The sequence below is a fragment of the Dioscorea cayenensis genome, chromosome 19 (genome assembly GCF_009730915.1).
Source record: "Dioscorea cayenensis subsp. rotundata cultivar TDr96_F1 chromosome 19, TDr96_F1_v2_PseudoChromosome.rev07_lg8_w22 25.fasta, whole genome shotgun sequence".
Lineage (NCBI taxonomy): Eukaryota > Viridiplantae > Streptophyta > Magnoliopsida > Dioscoreales > Dioscoreaceae > Dioscorea > Dioscorea cayenensis.
In genome coordinates this window covers 25,904,710-25,919,260 of record NC_052489.1, presented here as the reverse complement: position 1 = coordinate 25,919,260, position 14,551 = coordinate 25,904,710, and the positions used below count along the sequence as shown (strand labels likewise).

At 34.4% G+C, this 14,551-nt stretch overlaps 2 protein-coding genes across 2 annotated transcripts; both read left to right on the top strand.

The window, feature by feature from the left end:
* The first annotated feature begins 2,055 nt into the window (after window positions 1-2,055).
* LOC120250018 (root phototropism protein 2-like) lies at window positions 2,056-5,652 on the top strand. Its single transcript, XM_039258753.1, has 5 exons — window positions 2,056-2,193; window positions 2,288-2,357; window positions 2,506-2,883; window positions 3,305-4,030; window positions 4,881-5,652. Exons 1-5 carry the CDS (start codon window positions 2,135-2,137, stop codon window positions 5,388-5,390), a joined length of 1,743 nt encoding a protein of 580 aa, XP_039114687.1. The 5' UTR covers window positions 2,056-2,134; the 3' UTR covers window positions 5,391-5,652.
* Window positions 5,653-8,865: 3,213 nt separating this feature from the next.
* LOC120249943 (probable inactive receptor kinase At5g58300) lies at window positions 8,866-12,702 on the top strand. Its single transcript, XM_039258657.1, has 3 exons — window positions 8,866-9,113; window positions 9,789-11,179; window positions 11,842-12,702. Exons 2-3 carry the CDS (start codon window positions 9,904-9,906, stop codon window positions 12,456-12,458), a joined length of 1,893 nt encoding a protein of 630 aa, XP_039114591.1. The 5' UTR covers window positions 8,866-9,113; window positions 9,789-9,903; the 3' UTR covers window positions 12,459-12,702.
* The last annotated feature ends 1,849 nt before the right edge of the window (window positions 12,703-14,551 follow it).

Here is a 14,551-nt window from a genome sequence, read left to right as displayed (position 1 = left end):
GCACGAGCTCCATTCCCACTTGCTTTGCTAAGATTTGTGCACACCCTGTCTTTCGTAGCGGATAATCGCTCATCTTGTCAAGAAAAAAAAATTTGTTGAACTAATGCAATTAAAATTCTCAATATATAATTCATTTAAACAATTTCACAAAGTCCACAAAATAGTCACACTTGCCACCTTCCAGGAAAATAACTTGCTTTGATAAACAATAAAACATTCTGGTCAGTGTTATACTTCTCATGGCCCTCCCGTGCCGTTTTGGATAAAGTGTGAAATACACATATAAATAAGAATAAAGGATAAACTCTAATCTTCTTCTCCACATGATTCAAAACAAGAAGTTAGCTGTGTTTTCTCAATTGATGTGGTCCTTCTGTGATCTTAAACCACAAGTTCTTCACAAGTAATACAAAACCATTGTGTGGTTCTTCCAACCCTCACCATGAACATCATAATCCCTCTCCCCACACAATGCATTACTCCCAAAGACTGTCCCAATCTTATGTCTTCATCTTGAAAACCATAACCATATTCACTGTTCACAAATTGATGTATTCCATCCCAACCACCAACTTGGTCACATGGATGAGAAGAGCTAGACATTTCCTCCTTTGATATGTATATGTCAGAGAGTGTTAAGTTATTTTGGTCGCCACTTTATCCCACCTGTATTTATGATGACCTTAACTTATATAGTTTCTCCTTCACAATCAAGTTATTAACAAAACATAAATAGATTGATCTTATACTTAATTTTCAATAATAAAATAACCAAGATAATTAGTTACATGTGAATATAAAATTCTTTCACTACTTCGTACAACTTCAAACTCTAATTTGGCTTTGTAGTTCAAATGACAGAATTGACCCTACAACCACCACTCCACTGTACTAATTAGAACTAATGCAAGGGTATGGTTGTCATTGCACATGACATATCCTTGTTTTATTGGATGGCGTATCTTTTCTTCCCGTCTAGTTGCATGAATGCATTAAGCTGAGCAACGATTGGGACACGTGGAAAGGCGCAGTTGGATAAGAGTCTCCTCACAGATTCCCATGGGACCCACTCACGCTATCTACCGTGTCTGCCAGCTCGGCATGGTGATGTGTCATTTCTCCAACCATTACCTTGTGTTTGTGGGACCCACATATGGAAGAATTTCAGCCACATGTTCGACCCCGTCCTAGACTTGGAGGGACGGCTAAGATTCGCTGAGCCCAGTGTTTCTTTTAGCCAGCTTTCATTCAGCCAAGCCGACATAAAATGACAAAATAGAATTATACATACAAGTACTCTTGTTTACATAAATATATATATATATATATATATATTGGAATAACTATGATGTTTAATTGAGTGCTAATTTATTATGATTGTGATACATGATAATTTGGTACTTAAGACACTTGAATTAGATGTTCTACCAGCAAATTGCCTATAGCATTTAATGTTAAACATTTGCAGAAGCTGATTGATCATGAACGAGCATATCATGCATTTAATGTTTATATTTGATGAAAGTTGCTTAACAATTAATTTGAACCACCATGTTTTCCAATTTTTTCCCCATTCACTACAAATAAATAAAATGATACTTCTGTTCATTTCTACACTTCCCTTACATTCCCTTCAAAACTTTAAATATTAAAATGAGCTTTTAAATTTTAACTACTGGAAAATAGTTTTTTTTTGTATATATATATATATTAAAAAAAAATGGTGAAATCACTTCAATTAAAGCAGAATTATGTATAATTTTGCATTCTATAGGTAAAAGGTGTGATAATAATGTAAGGATAATAATATCTAACGATTTTTTTTTTATCCATCTTCCTCAAAAAGGCCAAGATATCTATAGTCAAAAGATAGATAGAAATAAAGCTATTCAAACAAGGCCAAGCCGGTGAGACAATATGAGCTATTAGTGCACTGTATCCAAACAGTGGCTAACTTTAAGCCAAGGGGACCCACACACCAATTCTTGACAGATAATTTTTTCCCCACAAAACCAAGGGTTTCTTAAAAATAAAATTATATAATTAAGGCCCCTCCCCTATGTTCTATATATTCCAAACTTAGTTACCATTTTTAGCGCGCGGTAGGAGGGTTGATCCTTAGCAGCCACTATTCATGGCTGCAGCCTCCTCCAGTACTCGTTTCTCCTCAGCCATGGAGAGAACCAACCAATGGTGCATCTCTTTGATGAGTTTGATCAACTTCTCCCTCTCTCATATTCATATAGGAAAAAAAAAACTTAGTTTTATTTTTTGATGAATTTTTCAGGGTTTTCTCTCAAGAAGTACCAACTGATATCATAGTTGAAATAGGAGAAGCCAAGTTCCCTCTTCACAAGGTATTAATGATCTCTTGATGTTACTTTCCGATATGCAGCTTTTTTTTTTTATCCCTTATTAATTGCATCAATTAATGGCCTGATCACTGTGTTTTGATTGCTTGCATGCATGCACGTATGCATGTATCTATATTATATATGATCTCAGTTTATGCTGGTTTCCAAGAGTGGGTACGTAAGAAGAAGAGTACTGGAATGTGAAAGGTCGGATCTGACACGTGTGGATCTGTCCGGCGTGCCGGGCGGCGCCGAGACGTTTGAGAAGGCGGCGAAGTTTTGTTATGGAGTGAACTTTGAGATCTCAGTGAATAATATAGCAGCCCTCCGGTGTGCGGCGGAGTACCTTGAGATGACTGATAAGTATTATGAAGGGAATTTGGCAGGGAGGTCAGAGGATTTCTTGGCTCAGGTGGCGTTGAAGACTTTGCCCGGAGCTGTCCTTGTGCTCAAATCTTGTGAGAGTCTTCTTCCTATGGCTGAAGATATTGGACTCGTTCAGAGATGTGTGGATGTTATTGCCTTGAAGGTACTACTATACCTATATTATTGTCTTTTATTCTTTTCTTTTTTTTTAACAATTTCTCTAAAAAAAATCTTGCAAATAATAACAGTAAATTAAGTAATTTGTTTCTTTTTATTATCTTATAATGATTTTTAAACTCATATTATATGAAATGCATGTTCTTTTTTTAAATTATTTTATTTATTTTCCATAATCATACAACTTTAAATGCATATAAAAGAATTTTTTTTTTGGGGTTATTCGACAATTATTAAAAACGATTTTAATTAATAAATCAAAAAGAAGCTATACAAGTAAAAACGTTAAAATTTATTTCTAAATTAGTGAAGTATATTTATTATTTAATAATTTAATTTCCAGTTAACACCTACTCCTCCACTCCTGGCCACCGATTCTTTATCCTCTTTCTCTCTCCACTCTCCAGGCATGCAACGAGTCAAACTTTCCAACTCGGTCTCCACCAGAGTGGTGGGCCACTGAGTTGGCACCCCTAAGCCCTAACTCGCTCCGCAAGGTCCTCGCCGCCATGAAATCCCGCGGCGCCACCCCCAAAACCCTAGCCACCACCGTCTCCGCCTACGCCGAGAAGTCCCTTCCCGTCCTCCTCTCTCTCCCCACCAACTCCCCCACCTCCGACTCCGGCGACGCCCTCTCCCACCAACGCGCACTCCTCGAATCCCTCGCCGCCCTTCTCCCTCCCGACCGCGACGCCCCCCTCCCCGCCGGCTTCCTTTGCTGCCTCCTTCGCGCCGCCAACTCCCTCTCCGCTTCCATCGCCTGCCGCCGTGAGCTCGAACGCCGGGTTGCCGGCGCCCTCGACCGAGCCTCCTCTGGCGACCTCCTCGCCGTTGCCCTAGATCACGCCGGTGATCGCATCGCCGATCTCGACAGCGTCCGCCGGATTATCGCCTACTTCGTCGAGAAGGAGTCGGCGGCGGCGGGTGGAGGTGGGTTGCTGTACGGCGGGGTGAGTAACTCATGCTCGGTGGCGATGCAGAAGGTGGCGAGGACTCTGGACTTATTCGCGGCGGAGATCGCGACGGATGAGGACTTGCCGGTGTCGAAGTTCGCGGCGATCCCCGGCGCCCTACCGAAATCAGCACGGAGGCTTGATGATGATCTCTACCGCGCCGTCGACATTTATCTCAAGGTTTTTTTTTTCTTTTCATTTTTTTAATGGCGGTTAAGTATATATATATATATATTTTTTTTAAAATATTAAAATGATCACTCTATTTGATTGTTTCCAAAATCTCTATAATAGGAAAAAAAAAAAATTTATAATCATATTTTATTTTTATTTTTGTTTTTTTTTGCATCTAATTGAAGATCTGTTTTTTTTGTTCTTTTAGTTAATGAATCAGAAAAAAAAAAATGTAAATTCGAGATCTAAAAGTATATTTTACTAAATGATGAAAATGTGTAAATATAAGGACAAAAAGACAGATTTTATATTAGAATGATTAAAAAAACAAAAATCAAAAATAGAAGAACCATTTTGATATTTACATCATATTTCTTTTAGTTTGACCACCCACCGTGCAATGAGATTTTGAGTATAAAATATATATATATATATATTTAAAAATCTTTCTTGTATTTATCATTAGTAACAAGAACATGTATGTTAGGCTTTATGTTTAAGTATAACATAAATAAATAAATATTGGAATTAAAAAATAAGGTTCTACGTATATTTATTTAATTAATATTCATAATAGTAGCATTTCTCATATTAGATTTATATTAAATATTTTTGTAATTTTAAAACTTTTTTCACATCACATGGATGATGGATAGATAAAAGATGCTAAATCTATAAAAACAATTTTTTTTTAAAAAAAATATTATATTTAAATAATTAAATTTTTACCCTTATACTATTACATTATGAAGTATTTTAACTTTTTTTTATAAAGAAAATATATTTTTTTTAAAAAAAAGAAGAAAAAAAAAAGAAAAAAGAAAATGATGGTTAATGTTCGTGTTAATTTGAACAGGCACATCCAGGGCTAGACGAGATAGAAAGGGAGAAGGTATGCAGCGTGATGGATCCACTAAGACTAAGCTACGAAGCCAGGCTGCATGCCTCCCAGAACAAACGCCTTCCTCTCCAAATTGTCCTTCACGCTCTTTACTACGACCAGCTCAAGATTAGAAGTGGCCCCTTCCCCGCCGGAGACGATCCCCTGGCCGCCGTCAAGCGCCAAGTCTCCGCAGTCGGAGACGCTGAGCTTGCTCGTGAGAATGCAGCACTGAGGACGGAGCTGGCCAAGATGAGAATGTACGTGACTGACATGCAGAAAGGCCAAGGGAGTGCATGCAGTACTGGGTCTGCAGGAAAGGGTACTGGTGTTAAGAAAGGTGGTACCTTCTTCTCCTCTGTCACTAGGACTTTGGGGAAGCTCAACCCATTCAAACAGGGCTCTAAGGATACTTCTCATATTGATGATGGCCTTAGTGAAGTGGTTCCCAAACAACCTAGAAGGAGGAGGTTTTCTATTTCTTAGTATAAAGGTCTGTCATGCATGCTCATACTAGGTGTTTGTTTTACTTGGTTTATCATTTCTTTTGTGAGGATATATATATACATCTATATATGTATGCATAGTGTTTGCTTGATTCAATCTGATTTGTTGTAATATTTATTGTAATTATGTTTCTTCTGATCAGTCTAATATGTTTGGGTTTGTCTATTGTTGTATTTTGTAATATTTGGTATTCCTGTAAATTAATTGGCAAGGGATACCGATGATCTTGGACTTTCATGAAGCTCTCTCTCTCTCTCTCTCTCTCTCTCTCTCTCTATATATATATATATATATATATATATTACCAAGTGTTGTGATGATTGGAATCATTAGTAAGACATCCTCGTAACTGTTTTCACTGAAAGGCATGCACTTGAGTACTTCACCAAGCAATAGTGATGAAAAATAACTTGCATTAGATTGGGCTGCCATATTGGGCTGAAATCTTGTAAAATATATAGCAGCTACTTGAATGATGGGCAAGGTGGCATATGTTTTATTAATTTCGTATGTCCGCTAATAAAAGTTTATCATGTCTTTAATAATATTTAAAATATTGAATTTAAAGTGGCTTATATGAGGTGTTTTCTAACGCTAATTATAAAAGTTTATCATGTCTTTAATAATGTCACGTTCTGAACCCGGCTCAATGGATCCTGGGTTAATCACTAGGTAGATAAAGGATCACATAAGGAACAAGATTCATATTGACATCAATAACCAAAACTCTTTAAATCATTCAGGATTATTTATACAATCACAGAGAACTCAAGAAAAACAGTAAAACTCTATCAACATAACTTAACCATAAAACAGAATACTCGTATACTTTACAGAAACTTTGGCCACCAAAATGAAACAAACCGCTGAGTCATCTAACACGCGTCTGCGTTTAACCCACTTGACCGCCTTAGGTCCACTCAGTCTCATTTGCCTCGAACTTAAAGCTTTTCCTTGATGCTCTAATCACAACAACCGTTCGTTCATTCAAAGCACAATCCTCGCCTCCTTTTGCCTAGAACGGCTGCACTTCTCTTGATTAAATCAATCTCAACCCTTGATTCGTTTCCTGCCAAAGTTCAACTAACATAACAACCGTTTGAATACTGAAAATGACTATATTGTCCTCTACTCATAACAAAACACCTGCAGATTGAATTCTCCTGCACACTGACTGAAATCACAACTTCTATTGCATTTATTTGAACATTAGCACTATCAAACCTGCTGAATTCTTCAATCATCCTAACATGGGACACCGACAAACCCGTACACCTACAAAACCAAAATCAAGTAGACATACAAGGCTTTAAAAATCTGATCTAAGACTAAAACTGAACAAAAAAACAGACCAAATTAATGTTTTGCAAAAACAATACAAACATATTCAAATAAAACATAGGCCCACAATAAATGGGATTTATTACATACTAATTATTTGGTGATTGCCCAACGATCCCCGCTAAGCTATCCGCCGCTCAACTCTACTTCTGATTTGAAAAAGATATCAACTGTATTTATGAGCTTGACAAGTCAGTAAGCACCCACTAAAAATATTGGGATCATTTACAAAAATCATAATTTATCAAAATCAAAAATTAAATTTATTTCAAATGAACACAAATGTCAAAAACTGAGCATATAGGTCCCCAAACAACTATTGTCAAAACAAAATAGCAAAATTCATATATTTACCCTCGGTAATCTGAGCCAGAATTATCATATGTTATATTTTTACCCTCGGTGACCCCAGCTAGAGTTATAGAGGCCGTTATTTTTCATCGATGGAAAGCGGTGGGAAACTATAGTTTTTATATCAGAGTACATGTTGACACGGTCAATGTTTAATCAAAAGTAGTGGTGTTATTACAAAGTTAATTTGGAGACTACAAGTATTGTGTCAAAATATTTCCCGTTTGAAACATTTGACAAAGTCAAAATACAAAAATTTAGGTGATCCCATTTTCAATAAAAATATATCTAATTATTTCAAAAATAAAATATTTAACAGTGTAATTCAAATAATATATAATTAAATAAATCAAAAAGAAAATAATTCATTAAAAACTACATCATTCTGTGCAAAATTCATAATTTATCAAAATCAAAAATTAAATTTATTTCAAATGAACACAAATGTCAAAAACTGAGCATATAGGTCCCCAAACAACTATTGTCAAAACAAAATAGCAAAATTCATATATTTACCCTCGGTAATCTGAGCCAGAATTATCATATGTTATATTTTTACCCTCGGTGACCCCAGCTAGAGTTATAGAGGCCGTTATTTTTCATCGATGGAAAACGGTGGGAAACTATAATTTTTATATCGGAGTACATATTGACACGGTCAATGTTTAATCAAAAGTAGTGGTGTTATTACAAAGTTAATTTGGAGACTACAAGTATTGTGTCAAAATATTTCCCGTTTGAAACATTTGACAAAGTCAAAATACAAAAATTTAGGTGATCCCATTTTTAATAAAAATATATTTAATTATTTCAAAAATAAAATATTTAACAGTGTAATTCAAATAATATATAATTAAATAAATCAAAAAAAAATAATTCATTAACAACTACATCATTCTGCGCAAAATTTTCAACATAAAATAATTAAATATATAAAAATAATAATAATATTTCAATAATTATATATCATATGTACAAATGTATCAATAATAATTGTAATAATTGCACATATTTTTTTCTTTTAAAGATATTTTGAAGTCCAAAAATCCACAAATTTCAAGTTATATATAATGTAATTTATATGTATGTATTTATCTAATTAACACCTAAAAATTTTAAATTCCAACTCGAATAAGTTTTTTCAAAATGCCCTCAAACAGTCGAAATCAAGTACATATGAAAGTGAGTTCCTCGTTTTTTGTTATCGGAATCACGTTGTGACAAGGGAATAGATTTTAATTTTTTTTTTTAAATGGTGAGACTAAATCAAAAGTAAGCAAAGCGATGGTTAGAATTTCAAAAAACTTAAAACAAAAAATTCAATGACTAAGACTAAATATAACATCAAACACCTAGGATTAAACAGGGGCTCACAAACAATATTTAAAATATTGAATTAAAGTGACTTATATGTGGTGTTTCCTAAATGTTATATTTTATTTTTTACTTGTGCGACATATGGTCACAGTATTTTGTTTTTTTTTAAAAAAAAAATGGTCCCAAGACCAGAACAAAAGAGACAACTCTTCTTTATTAAAGTTAAGGACTATTTTTTATCTACATTTTTTTTATTTTCTTAAATTATTATTTAAAAGTTTTTTTTGAAAATTACAACAATGTAAATCAATTATTGGTTAAAAGTTCCATACCCTTTCTGACTTCAGTACAAAAAATATATATATTAAAAAAATACATATATTAAACTATATAAAAATCTCTCTCGGGACATTTCGGTAATTTCGTAGAGAAGGAGATGAATCAGATATATTTCCTTCACTTGTGCGGACCGAACTCCGTAGTATGAGGATAGCGCACCTCCTCCAAAGCTTCCAGCTTTTCAATGGAGCTCTCGGCGCTTTCACCCTCTCTTGAGATCTGAGCTTCTGCTTCTTCTCAACCTTCTCTCCACTTCCTTCACCTCAGTTCCATTTCCTTTGCTTTGTTTCCTACGCCTTCGGTTCTCACTGAAGCTATGGAGTATATAGCTTCTTCATCTCAGTTATAGTGCAGGTTTGAATTTCTGGTTTTCTTTTTTCTCTTTTTAAGAAGAAAAAATTATAAAAAAAAAAAAAGATTTAGTATATTTTTGAGAAATTTGGTGGTGTAGGTTTTCTTACTCTGGTGGGTAGAATCATTGCTGCTGCTTTTGCTTTTTTGCTTTTTTGCTTTTCTGCGTGGCTGTTTTCAGGTCTCTTCCATTAATTATATTGTTGAACAGTGCTTCATTGTTTGTCTAAAGTTTTGTTTGTCTTTATTTATAAACACAGTGTTTAAGCATATCAACCTCATTACGTGAAAAAGGTGTTTAAGTTTGCCTGCTCATAAATGAACATGTTAGCTAAGGATGTGTTCAAATTGTAATTAGTGTAAATCAAGGGACTTGTGAAGTGGAATGCATTGTCTTGCTTAATTCAAGCTTTGTTTTTGGAATGAAGATAAGTTCCTTTTTGAATGATATAGAGAGAGTGGGGTCATTCTCTGCTCTTTGCTTTTGTAAAAATGAAGGCTCTCTCCTCCATCTCTGCTTTTCTGGTACTATACTTTTGTTTTTGTTGAGAAAGTGATTCTTCAGCATTTGAATTTCATGCTATCTGATTACCTCATTTGCTTTTCTTTACACTAATTTCTGATTCTCACAACTCTTGCAACTTACTCTTCTTCTTTCTAATACTAAAACATTTACAGGAGGACAAAGAGGAGAAGAAGAAGAAGAAGAAGAAGAAGAAGAAGAAGAAGAAGAAGAAGAAGAACCATTTATAGAGACACCCAAAGTATCAATCATTTTGATTTTGACTACAAGATGTGTTCTTTGCTTTCTTTCCTCTTCCTTCTCCTATGTGTTCAGGCTCTAGTTATTGATGCTGACTTGAATTCTGACAAACAAGCTCTGCTTGCCTTTGCTGCTGCACTTCACCATGGTCATAGACTGAATTGGGAGGCTAACACTTCAGTGTGTTCCTCTTGGATTGGTGTCAAATGTTCAGCAGGCCAGTCTCATGTTCTTGCTGTTCGACTACCGGCAAAAGGCCTTTTCGGTTCAATTGCTACAAACAGTCTAGGAAAGCTAGATTCACTTCAAGTCTTGAGCCTAAGATCGAACCTCCTCATCGGTAATCTTCCTGCTGACATTTCCTCACTTCCTTCTCTTCGATATCTCTATCTTCAACAGAACAAGCTTACTGGAAATTTACCTGCATTGTTCTCTTCTGGCCTCATTGTTCTTGACTTTTCCTACAACTCCTTCACTGGAAAAATTCCTGTGGGAATTCAAAAGCTTGATAGACTTAGCATATTGAATATGCAGAACAATTCTCTCGTTGGACCTATTCCTGACCTGAAACTTTCAAAGTTGAAACATTTGAATTTGAGTTACAACAATCTTGATGGTTCCATTCCTTCATCTCTACAAAAGTTCCCTACTTTGTCATTCACTGGAAACTCTCTTTTGTGTGGACCTCCTTTACTGCAATGCTCAGTAGTTCCTTCACCATCTCCCATTTTTCCACCTGTCGCAAACCTATCAGCATTTCCTCCAAAGCACAAACATTTCGCCAAAAAAATAGGTTCATGGGCCGCAATTGGAACCATTGCCGGAGGTCTGGCAGGTTTCTTGATGTTAATCATGCTTCTCTTTTTATTCATTTTCAAGAAGAAGGGTGGTAAAGGTGGTGGAGCATCAAAGGAGAAGAGTTCTTATGCTGGTAAAAATGTGAAGCCTAAAGATGAGTCCACTAGTGGTGTTCAAGGTGCAGAAAAGAATAAGTTGACATTTTTTGAGGGCTTTCTTGATAATTTTGATTTAGAAGATCTATTGAGAGCTTCTGCTGAAGTACTAGGAAAAGGAAGTTGTGGAACGTCTTACAAGGCTGTTCTTGAGGATGGTACTATGGTTGTGGTGAAGAGATTAAAGGAGGTGATCTCAGGAAAGAGAGAGTTTGAACAACAAATGGAGATAATAGGGAGGCTAGGGAAGCATCCTAATGTCGCAGCGCTTCGTGCTTATTACTACTCCAAGGATGAGAAGCTTGTGGTTTCTGATTTTGTTCCTGATGGCAGCTTCTCAGCTCTCTTGCATGGTATGTTCTTGCCAAAAATTCATTGATAAAACATACTTGTGTTTGCTTCTCTCAATTAGTTCAGCAGTTTTTCGCCTGTTATGAGTTCTAATGTTATTTGCATCACTATGTAAAATTAGGAATGGTTGTTGTAGGAACAGATTGTCTATTGTTTTATGTTTCAGATTTCTCAATTTATAAAACTTTTATATTCTTGCTTGATATGTGTCCATCTGTTTGCAAGACTGACATGTTTGTATCATGTAAAAACAGAAATTTTATTTTCAATTGCTAAGATGTCATGCTCTGCTTCTTTTGTCCAATCTAATTGCATACTTTGTAATAATGATTTATTCATTCATTAAACACATTGTTGTTTAGGTTGTTTAGAAATTTAGAATTCATCTTGATGACTGACAAATTTAGTATCAGAGTTAAAAACTCCTTTTCTGAGATACAGCAACTGTGACAAAACATTAACGCTTCCATGCTCCAATAAACATCTGCAAAATTAACAACTTCCGAAGATATCTTTGAGCAATTATTATTTTGAAATCAAATATCTTTCTAAACGCACATTTTAAGCATCAGATTTTTCACTGTTTTCAGATTGCCATTTTCCATGTTAGAAATTGTTAATTGCTGATGCATCTTTGCTACCTCCTTTCATATTTGATCAACAGGAAATAGAGGAAGTGGAAGAACTCCACTAGACTGGGACACAAGAGTAAAGATCTCACTTGAAGCAGCACATGGCATAAAACACATCCACTCTGAATCCAATGGGAAGTTTGTTCATGGCAACATAAAATCCTCCAATGTTCTTGTTGGCCGGAACTACGAAGCATGTGTCTCTGATTTCGGCCTGAGTTCACTGATGAACTTCCCTGTGACTCGTTCTCGTATAATGGTAGGCTACAGAGCTCCTGAAGTCGTCGAAACCCGGAAATTCACACAGAAGTCTGATGTTTACAGCTTTGGTGTAATGCTGCTTGAAATGCTAACTGGAAAATCTCCACTTCAATCTGCAAGACAAGATGAAATACTGGATTTGCCGAGATGGGTCCAATCTGTTGTACGCGAAGAGTGGACTTCAGAGGTGTTTGATGCAGAATTGATGAGATTTCCAAACATTGAAGAAGAGATGGTTCAAATGCTTCAAATTGCAATGTCATGTGTTGCTAGAAATCCAGATCAAAGGCCAAATATCGACGAAGTGATTAATTTGATCGAGGAGATCAGGCAATCGAATTCCGGAAATCGCTCAGCTTCCGAAGAGAAGATTGAAGGTAGAAGATAGAGATGATGAGTGCTACTACCGAAAATGTTACTGGTTTTCATTAATCTATCACTTTGTTGCACTAGATTTGTAGGCTTTAATTTGCATGCATGTTCTGAGATTCATTATCTCAAATGCAGAGAAGCAAAGAGAGCTTTGCTTTCAAGATTGACAATGTTTTTCTATTTTAGCTTGAATTGCTGCTTGTTGATGTTTGAGATTGATTTTCAGCAAATTTTTTAATGCAAATTTTATTTTTTGTTCATTAGAAGTTTGGGCCTTTTCATGCATGCAAAATACTGATCATTGATACAAGTACAACAAACACATCTACTTGGGCAGTATACTGTGCACTAGTGGTTTTTTCTTATTTTATATATATATATATATACATTTATATATGTTTATAAATAGAACAATGATGAAAAAGAAAAATCCGAAAGCAATCACACAAAAATACGAGATTTAACAGAATTTGATAAAGTATGTATGTGTCCTCATATGCGGAGCTGCTATCGATTTTTATATTAGAATTGAATTAGGATTACATATTACATAAATATATATATAAACCATATCGGTGTAATTTACCAAAATACTCCTGTACATATGAGTCATATATATATTCTTAAAGGTAGTACGGTCATATTCATTTGCATTTGTATTTAAATATCCTATGCTTCTACCACAGTTTGGAAGAAGTATTCCCATCAAATACATTATTATACATGATTTTCAATCTTAATCATCATGAACATAAACTTATTTGTTGTTCAAATCTCCCTTCCAAAACCTCAAAAACCTTAATTTTTGAAGGAATAAATAAATAAAGGAAAATATAAAACCATCTGCATGATTGAACATCAAACTAGTCAATATCATTAGACTTATAGTGAGATTTTTTTTCCTAGTTAATTTAGTTAATTGTTTTACACTTGTCATAAAAGATAAGGTCTATGGAATATGTTAGAAAAAAAAAACAAATAAAAAACATGAGTGGAATATGGAAAGAGATTATCTATTGTTAATATTTTATGAAAATATTATGACAATACTGCTTTTACTGTGTTTATGATAAGCACAAGGAGCTAAACCATCCACTTGTGATTTGTTAGGAAGCTTCTTTTATCTTTTTAGACTAACCATCCTACTTTCATTTCTCCCTTAACTTTTGGAGATGAATCTAAAACTTGGAAAGAATTAAACTAAATTAAATATTATATATTAACTTTATTGAATTCACATCAAAACTATTATACAGGAGGTAATAATGTGAAATGTCTATTAGTGTTAAATTTGAAAAGCTATGTTCTAATCATTGTTAATTTAATTAGTTTGTACTTGAAGCTTCAAACATTAGCATATAATTAACTTTGTGGAGTATGTCTACAATGTCAAAAAGTTTTTTTTTCCTTATATTACCTCATTATTTCATATAATTATATCAAATCATTATTATTATTTTTTTTTTTGGGCAAATGTGACAAACACATGTAGACATGCATATGGTTGGGAATTTAACGTTTAATTGTATATTTCTACTTAACCAATATAGGATTTATGCTATAAATCTACACTCACAATCGAAAATCCACTGTCATAACCATGTCCAATGGAACTTGAATTTCTCACCCCAAAACCTTTCATATTGGGGCTAATATCACTAGACCAAAAACCCATTGAACCTTTTTTAATACTTCCCTATAACAAACTATTTCTCATTCTAATAAAACCATTTCCTCCATAAAATTAAAATAATTAGTAACAATCAACACAGCACTAATTGTAAATAAATAAATAAATATATCACCTTTCAACAATTAATCAAGATATTTAGCAACTACACCCAAGCACTAGCATTAGATAAGTTAATGTATGGTTAGTGGTAACATATTTTTTATGGCAATGGTGTTATTAAGTTGCTCCAATAATCACTTCAAAATCCAAAAAAAGAAAAAAAAAAAAATCCATTATAAAGAAAGTAGCACATCATGAATTGACTGATATTCAGAAAAAAAGAAAAAAAAAAAAAGAGGAAATAGTCATAAAGTTGGGAAAAGGATCTTTGTTTGGTATTGATGATACAGATATTTAGATAAGGCTTGCATTTATGA